The 23915-nt window shown below is 33.6% G+C and overlaps 2 protein-coding genes and 1 long non-coding RNA gene across 4 annotated transcripts; all 3 read left to right on the top strand.

Annotated features, from left to right (window-relative positions):
* The first annotated feature begins 2285 nt into the window (after positions 1-2285).
* LOC123908968 (heavy metal-associated isoprenylated plant protein 16-like) lies at positions 2286-3610 on the top strand. The gene is made up of 3 exons (XM_045959724.1): positions 2286-2409; positions 2663-2741; positions 3069-3610. Exons 1-3 carry the CDS (start codon positions 2401-2403, stop codon positions 3341-3343), a joined length of 363 nt encoding a protein of 120 aa, XP_045815680.1. The 5' UTR covers positions 2286-2400; the 3' UTR covers positions 3344-3610.
* Positions 3611-12647: 9037 nt separating this feature from the next.
* On the top strand, positions 12648-14238 carry LOC123905376 (heavy metal-associated isoprenylated plant protein 46-like). Its single transcript, XM_045954978.1, has 3 exons — positions 12648-12656; positions 13794-13872; positions 13971-14238. Exons 1-3 carry the CDS (start codon positions 12648-12650, stop codon positions 14234-14236), a joined length of 354 nt encoding a protein of 117 aa, XP_045810934.1. The 3' UTR covers positions 14237-14238.
* Positions 14239-17700: 3462 nt separating this feature from the next.
* Positions 17701-22470, top strand: LOC123911122. 2 transcript variants are annotated; one of them, XR_006810371.1, is made up of 4 exons: positions 17701-18029; positions 18531-18648; positions 19331-19452; positions 21583-22470. It is a non-coding gene; the product is annotated as an uncharacterized LOC123911122 (long non-coding RNA). The 2 variants fall into 2 exon arrangements; XR_006810370.1 differs by lacking the exon at positions 21583-22470 and having other exon boundaries at positions 19331-21131.
* Positions 22471-23915: the final 1445 nt, after the last annotated feature.

The raw sequence follows: 23915 nt of genomic DNA, 5'->3' as shown, positions 1-23915 counted from the left end.
CCTCGATATGCAAGAGTTCTGAGTCCCTTGTAGTTGAGATGTCCAAACCGTGAATGCCATAGTCGTGATTCATCATCGGCTTCGACTTGCATACATTTAGGTAGAGTTGACACCATCTTCGCCAAGAAATAGAACATTCTATTTCCACTCATATCTGAATGCATGATTGGTCCTCTACTAGGATGTAACACCTTGCAGGTGCCATTCTGAATTAATACAGTGAGCCCCTTTTCTTGTAATTGCCCAATACTTAACAAATTATTCTTTAGTTCAGGAATATAATAAATATTGGTAATTACCTGAACAATGCCATTTACCCATAATCGCACACTTCCTATTCCTGTCACTGCAATACGACTATCATTTCCCAATTTCACTGTTTGCTTGAAGTCCTCATTCAGGTCTGTAAACCACTTTTTATTTCCACTCATGTGATTGCTGCATCCAGAGTCCAAGAACCATATTTCTTCTCTTGTTTCTTTCTTTTCTTCAACATATGCCATGAGTAACAACTCATCTTCATGCTCTAATTCAACAAAGTTGGCCTCTCTTTCCCAATCTGGACATTCGTACTGGAAGTGTCCCTTTTTGTGACACTTGAAGCACTCTATTGCTGCTTTGTAAGCTGGTGATGATCTCCCTCGACCCCGTCCTCGATATCCTCCAAACGTGCTTCTGCCTCTTCCTCTTTCGCTTCTCTCTTCTTGAGTCACTTTAAGCACCTGCTCTTCCTCATTGATCCTTCTTCGTAACTTTTGTTCATGGACGATGAGTGAGCTTTGAAGTTCATCGACTGAGAGGCAGTTTATGTCTTTTGATTCCTCTATCGAGACAACTATGTAATTAAACCTCTCGGTGAGAGTCCGCAGAATTTTCTCCACAATTTGAATGTCTTGCATTGCCTCTCCATTGTTGCGCATGTTGTTTGCCACCGTCATGACTCTGGAGAAATATTCGACAATGGTTTCTCCTTCTTTCATTTCCAGGATTTCAAATTCTCTTCTGAGAGCTTGCAATTGGGCTCTTTGTACCCTCTTACTTCCTTGATATTTCCTTCTCATTGATTCCCAAAGTTGTGCAGATGTGTCTTTCTGCAGGATTGTCTTCAGAATGGTCTTATCTATGGCTGCAAATAGATAATTTTTGACTTTCATATCTTTTAGTTTCAAATCTGCTCTTTCCTTCTTCTCTGCATCATTCTCCACTACCCTTGCGTCCAACTCGACGTATCCGGGATCAATTAGATGCCACCACTCCTTGGAATGAAGTAAATTCTCCATCAGCATACTCCAATGATCGTAATCCCCATCAAACTTAGGAATACTCAACAAGTTTTGTCCTTCATTAGACATTTTTCTCACTCTCTGGATCAGGCCTCAGTGATGAAGCTCTGATACCAATTTGTTAAAACTTGTGTTCACACACTAAAATATAAACTCAATATATTTGCTGATAGATGAAATCACTTGTCTAATCTTATGCAAAGAAAAGCATGGCTTAAATAGCCTTTACAAAATGAAAGTCACGTTTCCCACTAGCAGTCTAACTAACCACAAAATAAGGACCTGAAGAATAGGTCTTTTATTAACTAAACAAGAGAAAAAAACAACTATTAATTAAAAACTAATTTTGCTGAAGAATAGGTCCATCAAGAATAAGTCCAACAAATTTGGTCCACCAAATGTTTCAAATATTTTTACATGAACCACTGAAAATAATTTTTTTTAGTGACCAGAGATTTGGTTAGTACGTTATAGGTTATGAGTTCGACCTCCAACTCATTGTAAATAAATAAAAAAATTAATTTTTTGTTCAAACGGTTTATGTATTGCAAATAGGAAAAAAAAAAAGTCACAGTTTAATTATAAAAAAACTAAAGAAAAGAAAATAAGATTACTGAGACTATACGTTTATTTTTGACTCGTATACTATACTTTTCTAAGTTTTCTTATTTAATTTGTATGGGTGGACTCTAACCACCATGACACTATGTTAGGACTTTTCTAGAACAAAGAATGTTATTTTCCAATTAGCTTGAATATAAAATGACTGAGAAATTTCCTGTAACTAAAACAAATATCAAAGGGTTGACCCAAAGAAAACAATACGTCACATTTTTATACATAGTTTTTTTTTTGCGTATTATAATAAAACTATAAAAAGACGAAGAAAACTATATGGTACACACCCGTAAAATCAAAGTCTTCAATAACCACGCGTTTGATTTTATTCCACAACAAAGAAAATGATGCCTTATAAATACGTTAAATGCATATTAGTACTTCATTAAACACTTTCCTATTACACTAAACATAAACCTCTCTTCTTGCTAATCCACTTCTTTTTACAGCTATTATTATAAGTCCATTTATTTATACATAGATCTTTCTCATATCCATCATGACCAAGGTAATTAATTTATAATTTTAACTCCGCTAACTAGCTAGTTAAATACGTGTGGGAACTTATTCTCTACGGTGAGGTTTTCACTAGAGAGTGTGTCGTGGTAATTCTCACATTCAATTATGTTTGATCAATTATAAATATTAGTAAATCAATGGCTAGGATTCCACTTACACGATAGAGAATTTGTTATATGTATATATGTGTATTTTCCATCAAGTAATTAATATATATATGTTTGATCGTAAAATATGTGCAGCAAAAGATAGTGATCAAGATGTCTTTGAACGACCAAAAATCAAGGTCCAGAGCCATGAAGATTGCAGTTGGAGTCTCAGGTGATAATGAAAATTCACTCTGATTTAAATTTATATTTATAGGAAAATGTTAAATAGTGCATCCGGTGGACTGAATAAGCACATAAATAAGAAAATTTTGTCTTGAAACTCGTACATTCAATGCATTGAAAGTGTAAAAAATTATTTTTATCAACATTAACTTTATGTTTTATTTTTATCTTGGGTATGCTTAACAAGTGCATCGGGTACACTGTTTAACATGACTCATATTTATATACTATATTAAAAAAAATACCACTTAACTAATATTAATGTGCAAAGCTTATCAAAAAACAAAAATATTAATGTGCAAAAATTAATATTCAGGAGTGGAAGGAGCAACTATACAAGGAGATAACAAGGATCAAATAGAAGTAACTGGAGAAGGGGTGGACTCAGTTAGACTGACATCTCTGCTAAGAAAGAGATTTTGTCATGCAGAATTGGTGAGTGTTGGTGATGTGGGAAAGCCAGAGGAAAAGAAAGAAGAAAAAAAAGATGAAACTAAAGTAGAAGCAATTGTGGCATGGCCTTATAATTATAGTGTACCTCATTACCCTGTGTATCAAATAAGGAATGACCCTTCTTGTTCCATCATGTAAATTAATGTCATCATCAACAATATGCATGCATACTAAAGAATGAAAACAGAGGAAAACATAGAGCTACTAGAGAGTAGATTTTGGAGTGACAAAACTTCATTTTTAAGTGATTGGTTTTGATTAAAAATAAATTAAATTTCAAGTAATTGGTATTTTTGGTTTTGATTAAAATTAAATTAAATTTCAAGTGATTAGTATTTTGATGTATTTATATAAAAGTGAATTATAAATATAAATTTTGGAGGCAAAAATTCAAACTCTGTATAAAAGTTTTTTTTTCTTCTTAACTACTGTTTTGATCTTTTATTCTCATTCACTCATAAAATTGATCATCTTATTTGAAAATCACCCAATTTTGGTGCATCTGTTATATTTTTTGCTATTAAAAATAGTTATAGTTATTTAACATATTTTAAATGATGTGACATACAACGTGGTGATATTAAATGATAAAAAAAATCATAAAATTATAAGAAAATTCATCAAAAACTTCGTTTTAAATTTCACAAATTATTCATATCTATAAATTAATTAATGAATTATAAATAATTAATCCACCTGATGAATTTATACCATCAAGTTGTATCTCATGTCATTTAAAATATACTATTAAATAACTACTTTCAAGTATAAAAATCTGATAGCAAGACTAAAACCGAGTGATTTTAAAATAGGGAGACTGATTTTGTGAGTGAGTAAAAATAAACATGTAATTAAACCATTTTTTTGGAGTGTTACAAAAGCAAATTGAAGCACACACAACAAAGCAATCTTATTCGAAAAAAGAAAAAAAACAATCAAAATGATGAAAATTTGAGGAGTGATAATCTAATGAGCATAAAAGTAATGCTTCAAATTTTTGTATGCGTTTATGTCTTTTCAAGGACGAATGATAGACTTGCGAAGAGTATCAAGTAGCGAGAATGTCAACAAATCTAAAGCAAGGTTTGTAAAATTGTTAAGAGAAGCCATTTTTCGTAATATGCAGTGGAAAAAAGGAAGTGTTGAAACTATTATAATTAGGATTAGAAAAAAGAGGTGATGGTCGTTGAAGCCTCATAGAGATCAACCTGTGTGTATATATATATATATATATATATATATATATATATATATATATATATATATAAATCATAGATAGTTCTCATATCACTAATCCTAACCCTAATTGTATCAATCAATCATAGCCTTTAGATCATTTTTTTGTGGAAAAATCAAGAGTTAGATAATAAGTGAAACAATCACCTCTTTTAATGTTTTTTTAGTGTCAAGCCTTTTGATTATAACATTCCCACTATAATAAAAACGGTTTTGTGAATTAATTATTTTATAATATATATGTCTTATTTTATATAATATATATATATATGTCTTATATCCCTCCTCATACATATATGGGCATGTGAAATTTCTATTTGGAAGGGTTATTAGTGTTGTAGAAGAATGATATGTTTATGAAATTTTATGATTTTATTGTATCTTTCTTTTTCTTTGTATTTAACGAGTGAGACTATATTGTTGATTTTGCAAGTATATATAGATTTTGATGCTCTTTATTCTATTTTAACACTTTATCATAGTCATTGTATAACCCTTCTACCCAACCCTCTTTCTCATCATATTTCTTCATTTCTTTCCCTTTTAATATTCAACTTTTTTTTTCCTTAGCATTCTTATTGTCTAATTTGTGATATTTCTATAGTGGGACTTTGCATGATATTTACAAAACACTACAAATAAATTGTTTGAAATGCAATTACAAATATAATTCATATTGTTAATATTTTTAATTAAGTTTTATTGCTATATTATTTTGATAATATCTATTGTTTCAATTATTAATTTACTATTTATACAAATAATTTTTTGACGCTTCATTATAAAACAACGCATAATGTCCGTGCATCGCACACTACTACATTTACCAAGATCGATGCTCCACACATTCCATTGAACCATTTTGATTTTATGTCATTCCAAGATATTTTGAATTCAACTGAAGAAGAAAAAAATAGTTGGTAATGATTATTAGCTTTCGTTTTAATTTAAATCTCATATATTGATTGATATTTTAATCTAGATAATATGTCTCTATTTTAAATTTAATTGTTTTAGATGTTATTACGCAGGGAATGGATTCTCTCAAGTGTAATTTACACTTGAGAGAATAAAGTGTGGTTTGTTACCATTGATCAAGAGAGAGAAACATATAAAAATTTAGAGAAAATGAATTTAGATGATGTTAGATTACACTTTATTCTCTCAAGTGTAAATCACACTTGAGAGAATCCATTCCCTATTACGCATGTGATTGAAAGAAGTGAATTCAACATTATTATAATATAAAATATCGCATAACACCCGTGCATCGCACGAGTGTGGGACTAGTACATATATATATGATCAGTTGGCTATTGATATTTTCCAATCAGCCTTGATCATGCCAAACACAGAGCCACCAAAATTAGTTACATAAAGAAATATTTAAGTCATATGAGTATCTTTTTTGTAGATGAAGTATATATATATATATATAGAAAATAATAATATGTATTGATTAGGTATTATTAGTCTCTTCTTCTTTATGGTATGCCTGAGATGTTAGTCTTTATCTTGTCTTGCTGGAGTGGAGGCAAATTTTCTAAAATTGCGGTTGATTAAGTTCTCGCGTCCCTATGCCCAAAAAAAGGATGAGCGAGTTCGGTTCGAGTGTTCATCTGTTCATTTGGAAAAGAGGACAGTCTTAGGTTAGGGGAGATCATGTAAATGGTTGAATTGAATACACTTTTTTCATTAATCCAATCTAACCGGCGAAATCGATTTGTGGTGGAACTAATATATTAGATTCTATTATTAAACCCGAGCCTCCTGAAGAGTCCATGTCCCTCTAGCCGATGGAGCTGGTTCTAACCTCTTCTTTTGCTAGGCACCATCATTTTTACCCCTTTCGTTTGTCTCACAATGCACTTCTGAAAATGTAAGCCATCAGTCGTCTATGTCCCTTTTTTTTTTTTTTTATTTTGTGCAAAGACTCTATTAGTATTGCAGTACGCTATATGAGTATAAGATAAAAAAAATAGTAATACACAATGAGCGAGTATTTTATTTTATTTGTATTTTTTTAAGAACTTTTATTTTTATTTTTAGATTAAATTGATTGAGAAAAATAAATTTGAGGATAACTTAAAAAATCACATTTAAAAATCAAAATAACTAGTCAAAGAGACACTTAAAATTTACTATTTAAAAATTATAGTGAGAACGCGTAATGCCGGACGATTTATCTATTTTTATTTTATTGCTTATCAAACTTACTATGTGACTTTTTTTTTAGGCATTATCAACAACCATGACTTTTATAACCGGGGCTATAGTTTTTTTTTTAAAACAACGGGGCTATAGTTAATATATAGTTAATTTATAATATAAATTAATATGTCATCCGAGTAATGATTAAGAAAATATAAATGAAACAAAAACAAATATTTTTTATTAAGTAGTTAGTGGTTATAAATTTTATTTAAATTAAAGATAAATAAGTCGAATGTATGAGTTCGAACTCAGACTCTTGCATATATAATATGATATCTCTATTAATTAAGTTATGCTCACATGACCGGAACAAACATTTTAATTAAAATTCAAGACATTAAATGTACTATTACGACTTTTGTTCTTTAATCATTGTTTTGGGGAGTTCAGATATGCTCCATTAGCTTATCCTCCATTAGCTTCTATTACCTTGTTTAGATCGTGACACATGATAAAAATTTATCAATGCTCCAAATTTAAAATGTTCTCTCTTCTTGATACTGTGTAAACTTCTCTCTTCCTTGCAATATATCGTTCTTCATCTTCTTCCTTGTTGCTACAACACTACTCGACATCTTCTCACAACTGGCCGCCGTCAAATCTCTCTCTGTTCCAACGCCGTCGCCCCACTGGTTTAGATTAGATTGGAAAATCATATTCTTCTTATTCCTTTCGCAACAACCTCATCTTACTTCTCTCTCTCAATTTTCCTCTTATCCGTCACAACAAAACACCTCTCAATCTCTACGCCGCATCTCCATCTCTCTATCATAGTGTCTCTCACTAACGATCGCCGACAAGACCTCTTCTTCCTCGCCGCTACCGCCGCGGTGTCTCACCACCACTTCCCCCTTTTCAATTGTGTTCTGGACTATTACAACATAAAATTCATAGTATAATAATAACAATAATACCTTGAAAAGCAATAATATTATAATAACAACAATAATACACATTCCCAACTAATTAATGTATCAAAACAATAACAACATCAACAAGAACAAAAAGTTATAGTTTTAAAAACCAATAATACTTTGGCCAAAAATAGTAGCAACAGTGATGCTGGGTGGTCGGAAGAACAGAGATATTTTAAAACTGAAAATAGCGAAAATGACGGCGACGACGGTTGAACGGATAGAGAAGGGTGACAACAACGTGAGCAAGTGTGTTAGTATTGACAATGAGATGGGAAGACGACGACGTTGGGATGGAGAGTGATTTGTGTGAGGAGATGACGGTGTTGCAGCAACAAGGAAGAAGATCAAGAGCAATGTATTGCAAGCAAGAGGGAAATTTATGCAATTTACTTGTTTCTTTTTTTCTTTTATTACTTTTCCTTACATTTTAAATCTGGACCATTGATAAATTTTTATCCATGTGTCACGATCTGAACAATGTAATGGAAGTTAATGGAGGATAAGCTAATGAAGCGTATCTGAACTCTGTTTTGGGACATTTAACATTTCTTTAAATTAATTTTTTTTTTGAAGAAGCCAAAATGAGATATATTAACATAAACAGCCTCCCCAGCACAAGACGTACCAAGGAAGACTATACCAGTTTACAAAAAGTCAATAAGATACAATCATAATCAAATCATACAAGGCCCAAACACAACAATGGATCAGACCACCAGCTATGATAGTTTGAAGTTAACGTGATACTCGTTGTCTTCAACCACCGAAATGAGAAAAGCTTGATCTTATCCAACAAAAGATGAGGTGTGTCTGTTGAGCCTTTGAATAAACGATGATTTCTCTCTGTCCATATCACCCAAACACAAGTAAGCCAAATAAGCTGCAAAAAAGACCGACGCGCTCGAGATCCACCTGCTGAGGCTGTAAACTGGACAAAATGATCACGCAAAGAAGTGAAATCCACCAAAGAGATACCAATCCACGCGCGAACTAAGTCCCAAAGAGATCCAGCAAAACTACATGAGAGAAATAAATGATGGGCCAATTCGGCCGCTCCACATCCAAAAACACACGTGCCAGCTGTAGAAGACAAAACTCCCCGAGTGACCAGGTTTACTCTCGTAGGCAACCTGTCACGCAATAAACGCCACGCAAATATGGAAACCTTCAAAGGGACCTGAGAGTGCCATACAAGGTTTTCCGCATCATCCAAAGTAACTGAGGCATGAGAAGTCAAAAGCTGATAAGCACCCCCGACAGTATAGCCTAAGTCAGGGTCTGGGCTCCACTGCCACCTATCAATGGTCTGATCCTGCAAAAAAATGTCAAGAAGTTAAGACTGACACTCCCCCAACATCTCCTCCTCCCACGCCCTCAACCGCCTCCGCCACTCCCACGCCTCCCCATTTTCCCCCCAACCTAGAGTAAACATCTCTGCCACCGTACGCGATTTGGTCTCCGCCAACTCAAATAGGCGCCCAAATCGCTCCCGCAACGAAAAACCATCCAGCCAGGGATCGGTCCAGAAAAAAGTATCTGACCCGTCCCCCACCCGCCTCACAACATGCTCCCCAAACCAACTGCCTCCTAACTCACCCTCACCCTCCCTAATCCGCGCTATCTCCCTCCACCACACCGATCCTCTCCTACCTCCAACCCGTAGTCGACCACCCTCCACCCCATACCTAGCCGCCAACACCCTAAACCACAACCCCTCCCTGTCCACCAGCATCCTCTAGCACCACTTACCCAGCAGGGCCAGGTTAAACTCACGCAACTGTCTAACCCCAAACCTCCAAACTCCTTACGCAAACAAATAGATTTCCAACTGACCCAAGAGATTTTCCTAGAATCCTCACAACCCCCCCAAAAAAATTTAATGAAAAGAGACTCAATAGAGGAAATAATACCTGAGGGAGCTTTGAAGAAGGAAAGAGCATAGACAGGTAAAGAGGTCAAGACAGACTTTAACAGAACCAGACGACCACCAAAAGACAAAAAGCGGCTCTTCCACCCAGACAATCTATTCTTTATACGAGTCAACACCGGTTCCCAAAAAACCAAACGCCGTGGATCACCCCCAATCTGAAGACCCAGATAAAGGAAAGGAATCTTTCCCACTTTACAACACAACGCAGACGCAGCTTCGCCTAACCAAGAATCAGGGATATTCACGCCAACCAACATACTTTTATTAAAATTAACCTTCAAGCCTGACATAGTCTCAAAAAGTACTAAAACAGCCCGCAAAGCCCGAACATTAGCCCAACTTTTAACCCCCATCAAGAGAGTATCATCAGCAAACTGAAGATGCGACACCGTGATTGACCCCTGGCCACCGATACTATAACCCGTAAATAAATTACGTGCTACCATAGCCTCCATGAGCACGTTAAGGCCCTCTGCCGCCAAAAGAAAAAGGAAAGGAGAAAGCGGATCACCTTGCCTGAGACCACGCTGAAGAGGAAATTCATCAGTCGGACTACCGTTGACTAACACAGATGCTGTAGCCGTACAAACACACTCTCTGATCCACTTCCGCCACAAAGTTGGAAAAGACATTCTCCCCATGACGGCATCCAGATACCCCCAATCCACCGAATCATAAGCTTTCTCAAAATCAACCTTGAACAACATAAGATCTTTATTAGCTTTCCGCGCCTCATCCACCACCTCATTTGCAATAAGAATACCATCAAGGATTTGTCTGTTTTTCACGAATGCGGTCTGGGACTCAGAGATTACACTACCAATCACATGGCGCAACCTATTCGCTAGGACCTTCGCCAGAATTTTATAGAGGCTTCCCACAAGCGAAATGGGCCGAAAGTCATTCAACCTTTGGGGACTATCCGTTTTGGGTATCAGAGCAATGAAAGTGGAGTTAATACCTTTAGTCAGCCTGCCATTCCGATGGAAATGGCAAATAAAATGCATAACATCGCCCCGAAGCTCAACCCAGAAATCTTTAATAAAACCAAAATTAATTCCATCAGGGCCTGAACTTTTATAACTATCGCAATCCCACACAGCTTCTTTCACTTCTGCCTCCGTAAAAGGTTTGGTCAACCCACCAATCTCCACCTGATTCAATCTCTTAAATTGAAGGTCGTCAACCCCAGGCCTCTCCACAATAGGAGCCTTAAAGTGTGATTCAAAATGTGAAAACACAGCCTGCCTAATAGGGATCACCCCCTCCAAAGTAACACCATCAACCTGAATAACGGACAAAGCATTCCTGCGACGACGGCTCGTCAAAACTGAATGAAAATACTTTGAATTAGCATCTCCTTCCTTGAGCCACAACGTGCGAGATTGTTGCCAACTAATACTGGCATGCAACTTACAAAGCGAATGAAGATCAAACGAAACCCCGTGAAGCTCGGCTAACTCCTCCTCAGAAAGATCCTCTTCCTCCCCCTTCTCGTCTAGGGTAGAGAGCTTGACCTTCAAAGTCTCGATACGACTTGGGAGATTCTGAACATGAGTTGAATGCCACTCTTTCAGGGCCGCCTTAATCATCCTAAACTTTTCCTTAAGCACGTAACCACCCCATCCATCCACCTGAAACGATTTCCACTTATCTCTAACGAACAAGTTGTAGCCAGGTATATCCTTCCAACACTTGAGCATTCTCGATGGCCGAGGTCCCCAATCTTCCTCATTCGCAGACAGGACCAGGGGACAATGGTCGGATATCCCCCTCAACCTGGCCACTTGCTTGCAATTAGGCCAAGCCAAACACCACTCCTCAGAGAGAAGAAACCTATCAAGACGGCTCATCGAAAGACCATCCCCTTTGAACCAAGTAAACTTACGGCCAATTAAAGGGAGATCCACCAGACTGTTATCATCAATGAAACGATTAAAAGGGATATGATCCGAGAAACGGTACCCATCCCTAGCCGACCGTCTTTCATCGATGTGTTTGACCGCGTTAAAATCCCCACACACACACACCCGCTTTCCCACCAGCGACTCTGGTTAGCAAATACCTTTCTCTTAGCCGCTAGAGGCAAAATTTTTCATCCCTGATTCTTCTTTTATCTTGGTTCATCCATTAGAAAGAGTGATTTAGGATCAATTTTGATCCGGAATCACCCCTTTGATTGTATTTTTTTTTTCAATTCAATAACCGATTTACACATAATTTTATGTTTCATTTGAGTTTTTTCTTTGTGATTTCGTCAGTTGTCCCGTCTTAGTGCGAAGTTGTTTCTTTCTTATCCTGTCTTCGTAAGCTGTTTATGCCGTCTTTGTACGATGTTTGTTTTGTTTAAATTTGCAGATTATTTTCAATCCAAATTCAGAGCAGATTCAATGATTTTTAGAGTCGTCAACGTTGCGGATCCGAGGCATAACAATTATGGACACTTGAAGTTTATTATATCAATTGTAGGCTTTGTTATATTTGTAGACATTGAGCCGTTTTATGCTATTAACTCAGATGATGTGAGCTTGTTCGCAGATTCATCATTTTTAGTTTTTAGCGAATTTGAATATGTAATGATTTCGATTGGTGTATTTTGCCTATTTAAATGAATAAATATCATTTTTTTTTAAAAAGTAAATTAATTTTTTTTGACGCAAAAAGTAAATTAATTTCAACAACCATGACTTACTATTTTGTATATGGGTGGACGTCTAAACATCTTGACTGATGACACTATATTTCTTTTCAAGAATAATATATTTTTCCCAACCAACTAATCACATTGAATATAATAATGTAAGGGATTGAGCCAATCAATTTCTTGCATATATATTAGTGTGTATATATAACTATAATAAGACGAAGAAAAACTTTAGTACCCTGAAAAAATCAAAGTCTTCAACGACCACGCGTTTCATTTTGTTCCCACACAGAAAAGCTCAAAAGAATGCTCTATAGTATAATCAGTCAAAAAAAGAAAAGAAAAAAGAATGCGCTATAAATACGTTAAATGCATTAGTACTTCATCAAACACTTTCCTACTACACTTAAAAAACAAAAACACTCTCCTAATCCATTTCATTTTACAGTTATAGTACTCCATTTATTTATCTATAGTCTATAGATCTTTCTCATAGCCATCATGACCAAGGTAAATTAATATTTATAATTTTATATTAACTCTGCTAACTAGTTAAATGCGTAGTGTATATGTGTGACAACTGAGAACATATCATTTTCGATGAATCTTTTACTGGAGATATGTTCCGTGGTAATTCTCACCATCAATTATGTTTGACGTATTAGAATTAAAGTCTTGTTAACGTCTGCATATATGACACATGTTGACGTAGTACGGAAGCATGAAGGAAAAACAAGGATAAAGGTTCTGAAATCCACCAGATTTCCGGAATTCACCAGAAAGAGTAATTTGGAATCCACCAAATTTGAGAAAATCTCTGAATTTTTATTGAATCAAAAGGTTTGCCTTCAAGGCTACAATAATTTAGTTTAAATAGGAGTGAAAAATAAAATTAACAAATCTCCTAAAAGATTGTAAAAATAAAAACAACAAACCTAGCTAAATAAAAATTACAAATCTACCTAAAATATAAAAATAACTAATCTAGGTGAAATATAAAAATAAGAAATCTACATAAAATATAATAAAACTAAATCTAACTAAAATAATAATATACAGAAGAAATCCTCCTACATCACATGTTAAAGTATTTTAATATAAAAATTCAACATTTAATGATATATAAAATTTAATGCTTGAAAAGTTAAAATGCACAAATTTTAAAGCATAATTTCTATTTTTAATTCCTTAACATGTGTCATATGTGCACATTGTTTATAAACTAGAGGCAATCCTCACATTACAAGCCGGTTTTGTAAGGATTAATTAGGTTCAATACTCATTTCTAAGATGATATTAAAGTCTCTCCATGATCCGTTGGGCCACCTGTTATCAGGTTTCCGCTATCGGACCGTCCACCGTTTATATCCGCGCACCAAGCCCAATAGTGCTGGGCGCGAGGGGTGTGTTAAAAAGTCCCACATCGGTTGAGAGATGACCTGACTAAATGTTTATAAACTAAAGGAAATCTTCACTTTACAAACCGGTTGTGTAAGGATGAATTAAGTTCAATACCCATTTCTAAGACATGTTAACATTCTCCTTAGAATTATTAATAGATCAATGACTATGATTCTGTTGTAGAAAATTTACGCTAGTTATATGTGTTTAAAGTAATTAATATGTTTGAATGTGAAATGTGTGCAGCAAAAGATAGTGATCAAGGTGACTATGAACAACGAAAAATTTAGGTCCAAAGCCATGACAATTGTAGTTGGAGTCTCGGGTAACAAAATTCAGTCTAATTTAAATTTTAACCATTAATTTTTCTTTATTAAAAAACCACCACTTAACAAATTATTCATTTATTATAAAAATATTCAGGAGTGGAAGGTGCAACAATAGAAGGAGATAGCAAGGATGAATTAGAAGTAACCGGAGAAGGAGTGGACTCAGTTAGACTCACATCTCTTCTAAGAAAGAAATTTGGTCATGCTGAATTGGTGAGTGTTGGTGATGTGGGAAAGCCAGAGGAAAAGAAAGATGAAGAAATTGTGACATGGCCTTATACTTATAGTGTTCCTCATTACCCTGTCTATCAGATAAGGAACTCATATCAATACGAGGACCCTTCTTGTTCCATCATGTGAATTAATGTCTTCAACAATATGTATACAAAAGAATCAAAACAGAGGAGTACATGTACATGTTAAAATAAACATTAAATCAAAGTGTACGGTACATGTTTTTAGGTATTTGGAAAGTGTATATATTTGAAAATTTATTTATTAATAAGTTAAAAATATAAAAAAACTATATATATATATATATATATATATATATATATATATATATATATATATATATATATATATATATATATATATAGGGGTTTTCTAACTTAGACCCTAGTTAGGTCTAAGTTAGCAAGGTGCACCTTTTCAATTGGACCAAAATACCCATTCTTTTTAATTAATTAACCAAAATACCCATTAGTAGACGCAGATCCAGTGTCGCGCGCGTACCGAAGGACCATGGTTACAGACCGTTGATTTCCATCAGACAGCCAAGATCTGATCTCATCAAGACTGTCTGATCAATCAGACAGCCCAGATCATCCTGATCCATCAGATTCCAGCGCCTGCGCCACACTGGATTACAACCTGGAGAGAGAAAAATTTGCTTTTTAAAAGTAGGACACGTGTCACACAATGGTTGGCTGGGCGTGATTTTTGTTCATTTAATACTTTGAACTCAATTATTTCGTTGTAAATTAATTTTTTATTTTTTTATTTTTATACCAAAAATCATAATTTTTTTTTCCTACAAATAGAGACTTGGTTCGTTTGATTTGGACACCGAAAAAAAAACGCAATTTTTCACTACCTTAATCTCATTTTTTGTCTACTAAATACGTTACTTGTGTGTTGTAATTTAACACGCGCCACTCAACCAACTCACTGAAACCATTATACCAGGAAAATAGTAGATAATATTCTGGAACTTTTGGTATATTTTATGAAATTTTTGGAGACCTGAAACTATTTTTAGTTAATTAAATGAGATAAAACGGTAATTAAAAACTAATGTTTGCTTCTGAAACCATTTTACTGGTAGAATGGTTGCACATAGTTGTATTCTGAAACCATTTTACTGGTAGAATGGTTTCAATGAGTAATTTATTAATTGTGTTTGCTTCTGAAACCATTTATCTGGTACAATGGTTTCAGAGAGTTGTAATCTGAAACCATTTTGCTGGTAGAATGGTTTCAGTAAGTTGATTATTAGTTATTTGCTTCTGAAACCATTTAGCTTGTAGAATGGTTGCACATAGTTGTATTCTGAAACCATTTTACTGGTAGAATGGTTTCAATGAGTAATTTATTAATTGTGTTTGCTTCTGAAACCATTTATCTGGTACAATGGTTTCAGAGAGTTGTAATCTGAAACCATTTTGCTGGTAGAATGGTTTCAGTGAGTTGATGTAAGGTAGTGAAAAATGAGATTAAGGTAGTGAAAAATTGGGTTTTTTTTTCTGTGTCCAAATCAAACGAACCAAGTCTCTATTTGTAGAGAAAAAAAAATTATGAATTTTGGTATAAAAAAATAAATAAAAAATTAATTTACAACGAAATAATTGAGTTCAAAGTATTAAATGGAAAAAAATCACGCCCAGCCAATCAGACAGCGACACGTGTCCTGCTTTTAAAAAGTAGATTCTTCTCTCTCCAGGCTGTAATCCAGTGTGGTGCACGAGCTGGAATCTGATGGATTCGGATGATCTGGGCTGTCTGATTGATCAGACAGTCTTGATGAGATCAGATCTTGGCTGTCTGATGGAAATCAACGGCCTGTAACCATGGTACTGCGTTACGCGCGCGACACTGGATCCGCGTCCATTGATGGTAATTTGGTTAATTAATTAAAAAGAATGAGTATTTTGGTCCAACTTAAAAGGTGCACCTTGCTAACTTAGACCCAACTGGGTCTAAGTTAGCAGCCCCATATATATATATAATACAAAAGACAAGTTGAGATAAAAGATAAATGTGTGATAAAAAAAACGTGTAAAAACAAAAAGATAAATTTTTTTGACAATAAACAAAAAGATAAGTAAACAAAATGCTAATACGGAGAAAATCAGCACGCGATAATCAAAAAGATGTCTCATCTTTTCATAAGCTCCATACAAAGCCAATGTGTAAGTTAATAAGATGACATAAATATCTTATGCAATTTGAAATGACTTATTTTTGAGTTTATATAAAATAGCTTATTAGAAAGATATTTTTTATAATTGTATAAAGTATTTTACATAAACTCAAAATCAACTATTCCAGTTTTGTTTTCTTTTACTCAAGTATCAAGACAGACAATCCAATCCGGGTAAATATTATATTTTGGGTGTGTTTGGTAAGTCCAATAAGCTAGCTTATAGCTTATTGGACTAGCTTATAAGCTTGTTTGAAAAAAATAAAAGTGTTTGGTAAAATGCTTTTCTCACGAGCTTATAGTTTTTTCTAGATGCTATTTCAAGTAACGTTTGAACTTATAGCTTATAGCTTTTTACAATTTTTTCTATTTTTAACCTTTAATTTAATTTTATTATCTTTTATAAAAAAAAACTACCCACTAAAAAAAACTATCCACCACGTATAAATGTCCTTTTATGTCTTTTAATATTTATCAATAATTTAAAAAACTAATTTGACCAAACACTTTAATTTCAATCGGCTAAGTTTTTATCTATCAGCTATAAGCTAGTTTTTCAGCTATCAACTAGCTTATAAGCTATAACTGTTTGTTACAGATTAAAAAAATAGTGATTTTGATGTTAAATAATTTAGAGATTAATTTTAAGAGATTTTTAGAAAAGTTGAATTTACTTTGTGTTTGTTTATTATAATAAAAATTACTTTTTAAAAATAAAATAATCTTTTGTTTGTTTGGATACAACTTATAAAAATGATTTTTTTAATTACAAACAACTTTCTTTTTCTAACATTTATTTACTCTTTGATCTAAAAAAATCTATTATTAAGCTACTTTTAGTAGCTTATCATTTTTATCTATTTTTTAATTATTTTTAACTATTAATTATTTTAAAAATCTGGAAGACCATCTCCAATGGTGTAGGACCTATTAGGTACTCATGGTACTTATTAGGTACTACCATTGGAGCACAACACATTTTAGTACCTAATAGGTCCCACTTCTAATATAAGAACTCTCTCTCTTCTTTTTATGAGACCCACTTTATTTAATATATTCAAAAAAAATTAATTTGGCAATATTATTTTAAATTAAATTTCAAATTTTAATGATGTGGAGTTATTGATGAGACCCATTTTAGAACTTTTTAAGAAATACTCCATTGGAGGGGTTGAGTACCTATTAGGTACTATTATTAAAAAAATAATAAATTGATGATGTGTCTATGTGGGACCATTTAAGTAAAAAATGGAGTACTCCATTGTGGATGCTCTATCAAAAAGATACAAAACAATAAAAAATAATTATAATTATTTTTATAAAAAAAGTGATTTTTTTCTGAAATAAGCTGTAACCAAAAAACGACAGTATATTTTACCAAAAAGAGCCTTTGTCCGTCTCTCCGGCTTGTCTCAATATCTCTCTCGCTTTCAAATTCACACAATACCCGACAACTATAGCTTGTTCTCTTTTCTCTCAGACTCAAAACAAAACCCTATTCTCTGCAATTCATGTTCACTCTCACCTTGATTCATTTTGTTGCTAGCACTCATTGTCCTGTAATTCGTTCATGATTCTATTCGATTCAGGTTCGTATTTGGGAACCGACAAAGCACTGTGAAATATAGAGAAAAACATGAATTCTAATCATACTCGGTGTGTTTGCGTGAATCTCGTATTCTCTGTCTTCTCGGTAACTTTGATTTCTTAGGGTTTGGCCTTCACTTAACGGTAATTGTTTGATCTTTTCTTGAAAAGTTAATAGTTGAAAATTGATTAAATATATAATAACTTAATTTCATGGTTTCTGAATTGCAATCCGTTGCGGTAAACCTTGATATTGAGATAGTTTTCTGGTTGATGCGGCTGTAATTGTGATTAGTTATGATACCGTTGCCAATATTTCTATATGAACTATGTTTTGTGTTATCTTTGAATCTAAATTCACTTTCAAGATAATGTTGTAAAACATTATGCTAAATTTAGGAGTGTCTTGATACTAACCATGTTTAATATTTGTCATTGATAATCTTAATTTTCTTTAATATGTGCGATCAGTACAGTACATGAATGCAGTAAATAGACGAGAAAACAATCAATGAAGTCTTCTTGAAGGTGCTAGATAACTATATCAAGTGATACCTGTGAATTCGTCTTGCATACTTGAATTGTCTCTTGCTTTGAACTAGTTTTCTCTTTGAGTTTGCTTGATAAGGTTTTTGTTCCCCGCAGTTTAGAGGCAATTAACTGTGATAGGAAGCTTATTTTGGTTTCTCTGTATTTTCTTATTTGGGGTGAAGCTGCGAACATCTGGTTTCTCCCTGAGTGTATTTGCTATATATTCCACCATGTAAGTTTTTTATTGTACCTTTTGACTTATGGGTTATTTCTGCCTTTGTTAGCGCTGTTTCCTCAAATAATTGAGATAACTTGATAATTTTTTTTCTTTCATAAAATGGATATTTTGCCTCAAATATACAGAGGTTACTATTGTGCTCTCTGTTTTGATGGGTTTAAAATAGCCTTTGCGAAGAAGATATTTAGTCACCTGTGTCATTCAATTGGAACAAATATAAAATGACTATCTGTTTATTTATATTTCAAGTGAGTACTGAACATGGACAAATATTACACTCTAATTGATTAGGGCTCCAGTACTCTCATAAGAAGGAAGGTATTAAACCTGCCTGTTTTGAAGATTAACTTGAACTTTTAGTAGTTGGACTGTTCTGGTCAGATTTTATTTTAAGTTTTACATACATTTTGATGGTATCTGGTAGCTGTCTGTATACTTTGAATTCGAAAGGTTAGACACAGAAAAAATAGAAATAAAAATATCCAATCATAAAATAAAGATTTTTATTTTAATTGAATGTTTTTTATCAATAATGTTTCAAAAAAATTTGTTTATTTTTCATCAAAAGTGTGGTTTTGTGCTTGAATGTTACTTAGGTTATGTCCCTGTTTCATAAGTTGTTTCAAGTCACTTTTGAAGAATGCTAAAATTTCCCCTCTTATATTGGTTTATTCAGATGGCAAAGAAACTGGGCGCTATTTTGGATCACGGAGAAGCTGAAGCTGCAGTCAGATGATGATTGGTTCTGAAAAGTTCCTTGAGAAAATCATTTGTCCTCTATATGAAACGGTAGCTGCTGTGAGTTGCTTTATTGATCCCCAACACAATGCAGTCATATATTTTAATTTCTGTTATGCGTATTCTTTTAATTTGTTTCACATTTGTTTGTTGGAATGAGTGTGATTTGATTTGTTGCTGAAAACACACGAGTCACATCATTATTCCCTTTTTGTGCATGCTTCTGTTGATGGGTAAAATACCACACCCTGAAGGAACACCTAGCTAAGTGAGGGGCTATTCAAAATTTGGTTACTGGATCCAGTGGCTGTGAAAATCTTAGGGCCTGTTTACGAAAGGGGAGGGGGGGTGTTGCTTCTAGCCTAGGCTGAATAAACCCATTTAAAACACGGGCTAGCCTGTACGGGCCACAAGTAGCCCACATAAACCAAAATAAAGTCTAAAGAAAAACCAAAGTAAATAATCGTCCCTAGCCAGGCTGCTTTTTTGTTGCCTCGATATGTCCAATAAATGTTGGCTCGGTGACTTTTAAGTGCAATTGATATTTTGAAATGACTATGGTTTCCTTGACGACGCTTAAGTCCAATCTTGAGATGGTTTAATGTTGGCTCGATGACTTTTAAGTGTGATTGTTATTGGTAAATAAATATTAAATTGGTTATATGCTACCTCGATGACCGTTAAGGTCCAATAATTTATGAGATGGTTAAATGTTGCCTCAATATGTTCAATAAAGGTCGGCTCAATGACCTTTAAGTGCCATTGATATTTTGATATAGTTATGGTTGCCTCGACGATGCTTAAGTCAAATTGCTATTGGCTATGTAAATTATCTTGAGATGGTTAAATGTTGCCTAGGTGACTTTTAAGTGCCATTTTTATCGGTAAAATAAATTGGGGATGGTTATGTGTTGCCTCAATGATCGTTAAAGTCCAACAAATTCTAAGATGGTTAAATGGTTCCTCGATATGTCCAATAAATATTGGGATGGTTAAATGTTGGTTCGATGACCTTTAAGTGCAATTGCTATTTTGATATGGTTATGGTGGTTGCCTCGACGACGCTCAAGTCCAATTGGTATTGCCTATGTAAATTATCTTGAGATGGTTTAATGTTGGTTCGATGACTTTTATGTGCCATTGTTATTGGTAAATAAATATTAGGATGGTTATATGCTGCCTCGATGACCGTTAAGGTCCAATAATTTATGAGATGGTTAAATGTTGCCTCGATATGTTCAATAAATGTTGGCTCGATGACCTTTAAGTGCCATTGATAGTTTGATATGGTTATGGTTGCCTCAACGACGCTTAAGTCAAATTGCTATTGGCTATGTAAATTATCTTGAGATGGTTAAATGTTGCCTCGGTGACTTTTAAGTCCCATTGTTATTGGTAAAATAAATTGAGGATGATTATGTGTTGCCTCGATGACCGTTAAAGTCCAACAAATTCTAAGTTGGTTATATGATTCCTCGATATGTCCAATAAATATTAGGATGGTTAAATGTTGGTTCAATGACCTTTAAGTGCAATTGCTATTTTGATATGGTTATGGTTGCCTCAATGACGCTTAAGTCCAATTGCTAATGGCTATGTAAATTATCTGAAGATAATTAAATGTTGTTTGACGGCGCTTCTTAGTTTATCGTGGCTAATTGTCAGTATTTATTTCTAAAATACTATTTACTTGATGATAAACAATATTACACACGAGTCCAGAAGGTACTTACTACATTTTGAACAACTATCTTATATATATATATATATATATATATATATATATATATATATATATATATATATATATATATATATATATATATATATATATATGTCTTTATGTATGCTTTTGTTTCAATCTTTTACATATTCTTCTGCATGTATGTGCTAAATCTACCCATCAAGCATGTGATTTGTAGTGGCACATATCATTTTATATAACAGGCATTATACTGTTATTAATGTGGTGAATGTATATAATTTGATCTCTTCAAATTTGTAACTTATGTTGCATGATATGCAAGTGACTTGGATTGGTTATCCCAATACTACAGGATTGCCTGCAATTGATTATAGAATATATGGTTCACTGGCAGACCGTCCTAAAACAAAGCCGAAGTAGTTATCTTCTCTAATTTCCGTACATTCTTGTCATTGATATATGTTTTTTTGTTACTCTCATTGCAGTTTTTTCCTCATGTTATGTTCCCTGTGCTACAAACATGTTGAAGGTTTAGTTCAATTACCAAATTGCTTCCTCTGTTAAACTCTTTCCCCTGAGGCTGGTCGTGTTTGTCCAACTCCTACCTTTTCCAATGGTTTTATTATATTTGGTAGTTTTAACAATGTTGCGAAGGTAGTGTCTGTGTTAAAATATTGTGTACATGTCTGTTTTCAAAGACAGGTCTTGTATCTTCTTATGTTATATTGTTCCATCAGATTACTCGTACAGTTTTGAAGGTTTGGGCAATGATTGTGGGCAATTCCAAATTCTCTCCTTGTGGTAAAATGTCAACCATTTTGTTGGGATAATGTGAAACAGATGTTTTTTTTCAACCTTAGAACAACTTAGGATTGGAAGTTGGAACCACTACGAGTTGATCTTCCTCTTATTCTTCTTAACCACGATCATATGCAAGTATATTCTTTGATGGACATCAGGTAATATCTATTGCCCGCGTCCTGTTATTATGTGCAGCACCTATGTTTTATTGTGGCCCGTGTCCTGTTACTATGTGCAGCACCTATGTTTTATTGTGGCCCGTGTCCTGTTACTATGTGCAGCACCTATGTTTTATGTGCGATGCATATGGTTGTGGTGCAATATGAAAGCGATTCTTGGACCTGAAAATTGACTCAACTAGGAATGTAGCATAATTTAAATGAAAAACTATGCATTTGGTTGGAACTTGCCATGAAAATTCTCAAGAGAGCATTTACTCAAAAGGCTGTTTCTGTGGAAAAACTCATCAAAATCAAACATGTTCTTACTCTTTTGAACTATATTTGCATCCTAAAACTCAGCAATTCACATGTATACTGAGGATGGTTGTGTCTGATTCTAATTACCGAATAGCATGGAAGCTTAAAATATAAAATTTACTACGTTGGAATGGTTATTTGGGAAATCAAAGATCTCAAATTTACCCTTTGCCGCCGGCATAATCTTTCAAATGTCATTGTCAGATTTAGTCTATTTATGTGATGGTACCTTCCTTGAAAAGTAACATATGAATAGCATATAGAATAATGCAATTACATACTGTTTACAAATATATATATTACAAATTGAGTGAAACATATTATGAAATAACTACTTGCAATATTGTTCTGCTTATCTTTATGAACTTTTTATAGATGTTTTGCATTGTGACACGTGTCTTGTTTTGAAAATAAAATGGCTAGTTGACCTTTTAAACCTTATAACTGCATCTATAATAATATTCAAAATGGTATATATCATAGGATTATTGATGCTTTTGCACCATATTGCTTTATAAAAAAATTATCTTTTTCCTGAATAATCTCACTCATTTTTTTCTTTTAATGTTTGTATTGTAAAGCTAAATAATTTTTTGTTGCAGATTCATTTCAGTGTTATGTTATAACAAAAAAAAACCCAAACCCTCATTTACTCTTCAACTCTATTCTGATCCTCTTCTATACATACATGCATTCATTAGCAGATGTGGTCCCCTAAAACAACATAAATAATCCTATCATATACCATTTTTAATTTTAGGCTTAATTGCATTTTTGGTCCTTATCTTTATTTTAGGTTTCAAGTTCGTCCCTTATCTTTTAAAAGTTTCAAGTTGGTCCCTTATCTTTTCTGCAGGTTTCATATTGGTCCATCCCGTCAAAATTTTCACTATTACCGTTAAATTTGGACACGTGGCAAACGGAAACCACATTTGAAAAGATGACACGTCCAAATTTAACGGTAATAGTGAAAATTTTGACAGGAGGGACCAACTTGAAACCTGAAGAAAAGATAAGGGACCAACTTGAAACTTTTAAAAGATAAGGGATCAACTTGAAACCTAAAATAAAGATAAGGGACTAAAAGTGTAATTAACCTTACTTTTATTATAAATGTACTTATAAGGTTTAAATTGTACACTTAGTTATACGTGATCAATTTATATTTGTTAACTTAAATTTTGATCACTAGTTTATAAGGTTTGCTTATTTATTTAACAGAAGCAACAACAACTATTTGTTTAACATTACTAGCATATTAGTTCACTTCTTTATTTTCATTATGAAGGTTTGCAGAAAATTGTGAGATAAATTGATGAGATATTCTATTGTCAATGTCTCCAGCTCTTGATTAGAGATAACTAACGCAAGTATACAATTTATTACTCGTCCCTTTATTTCGAATTTAGAGTTGTATATTAATTACTTTACTTTTATTGAGAGTTTTGAGTTTGGCTTCACTCAGTTTTGTTTTCATCTACTTTTGCATCAATTATTTTTTAGAAATGGGTCCTATAAAGAACTAACCCTACTATGTA

The sequence above is a fragment of the Trifolium pratense genome, linkage group LG2 (genome assembly GCF_020283565.1).
Source record: "Trifolium pratense cultivar HEN17-A07 linkage group LG2, ARS_RC_1.1, whole genome shotgun sequence".
NCBI lineage: Eukaryota > Viridiplantae > Streptophyta > Magnoliopsida > Fabales > Fabaceae > Trifolium > Trifolium pratense.
Note: the sequence above shows the minus strand (reverse complement) of the source record. Positions and strands in the feature narration are given on the sequence as shown.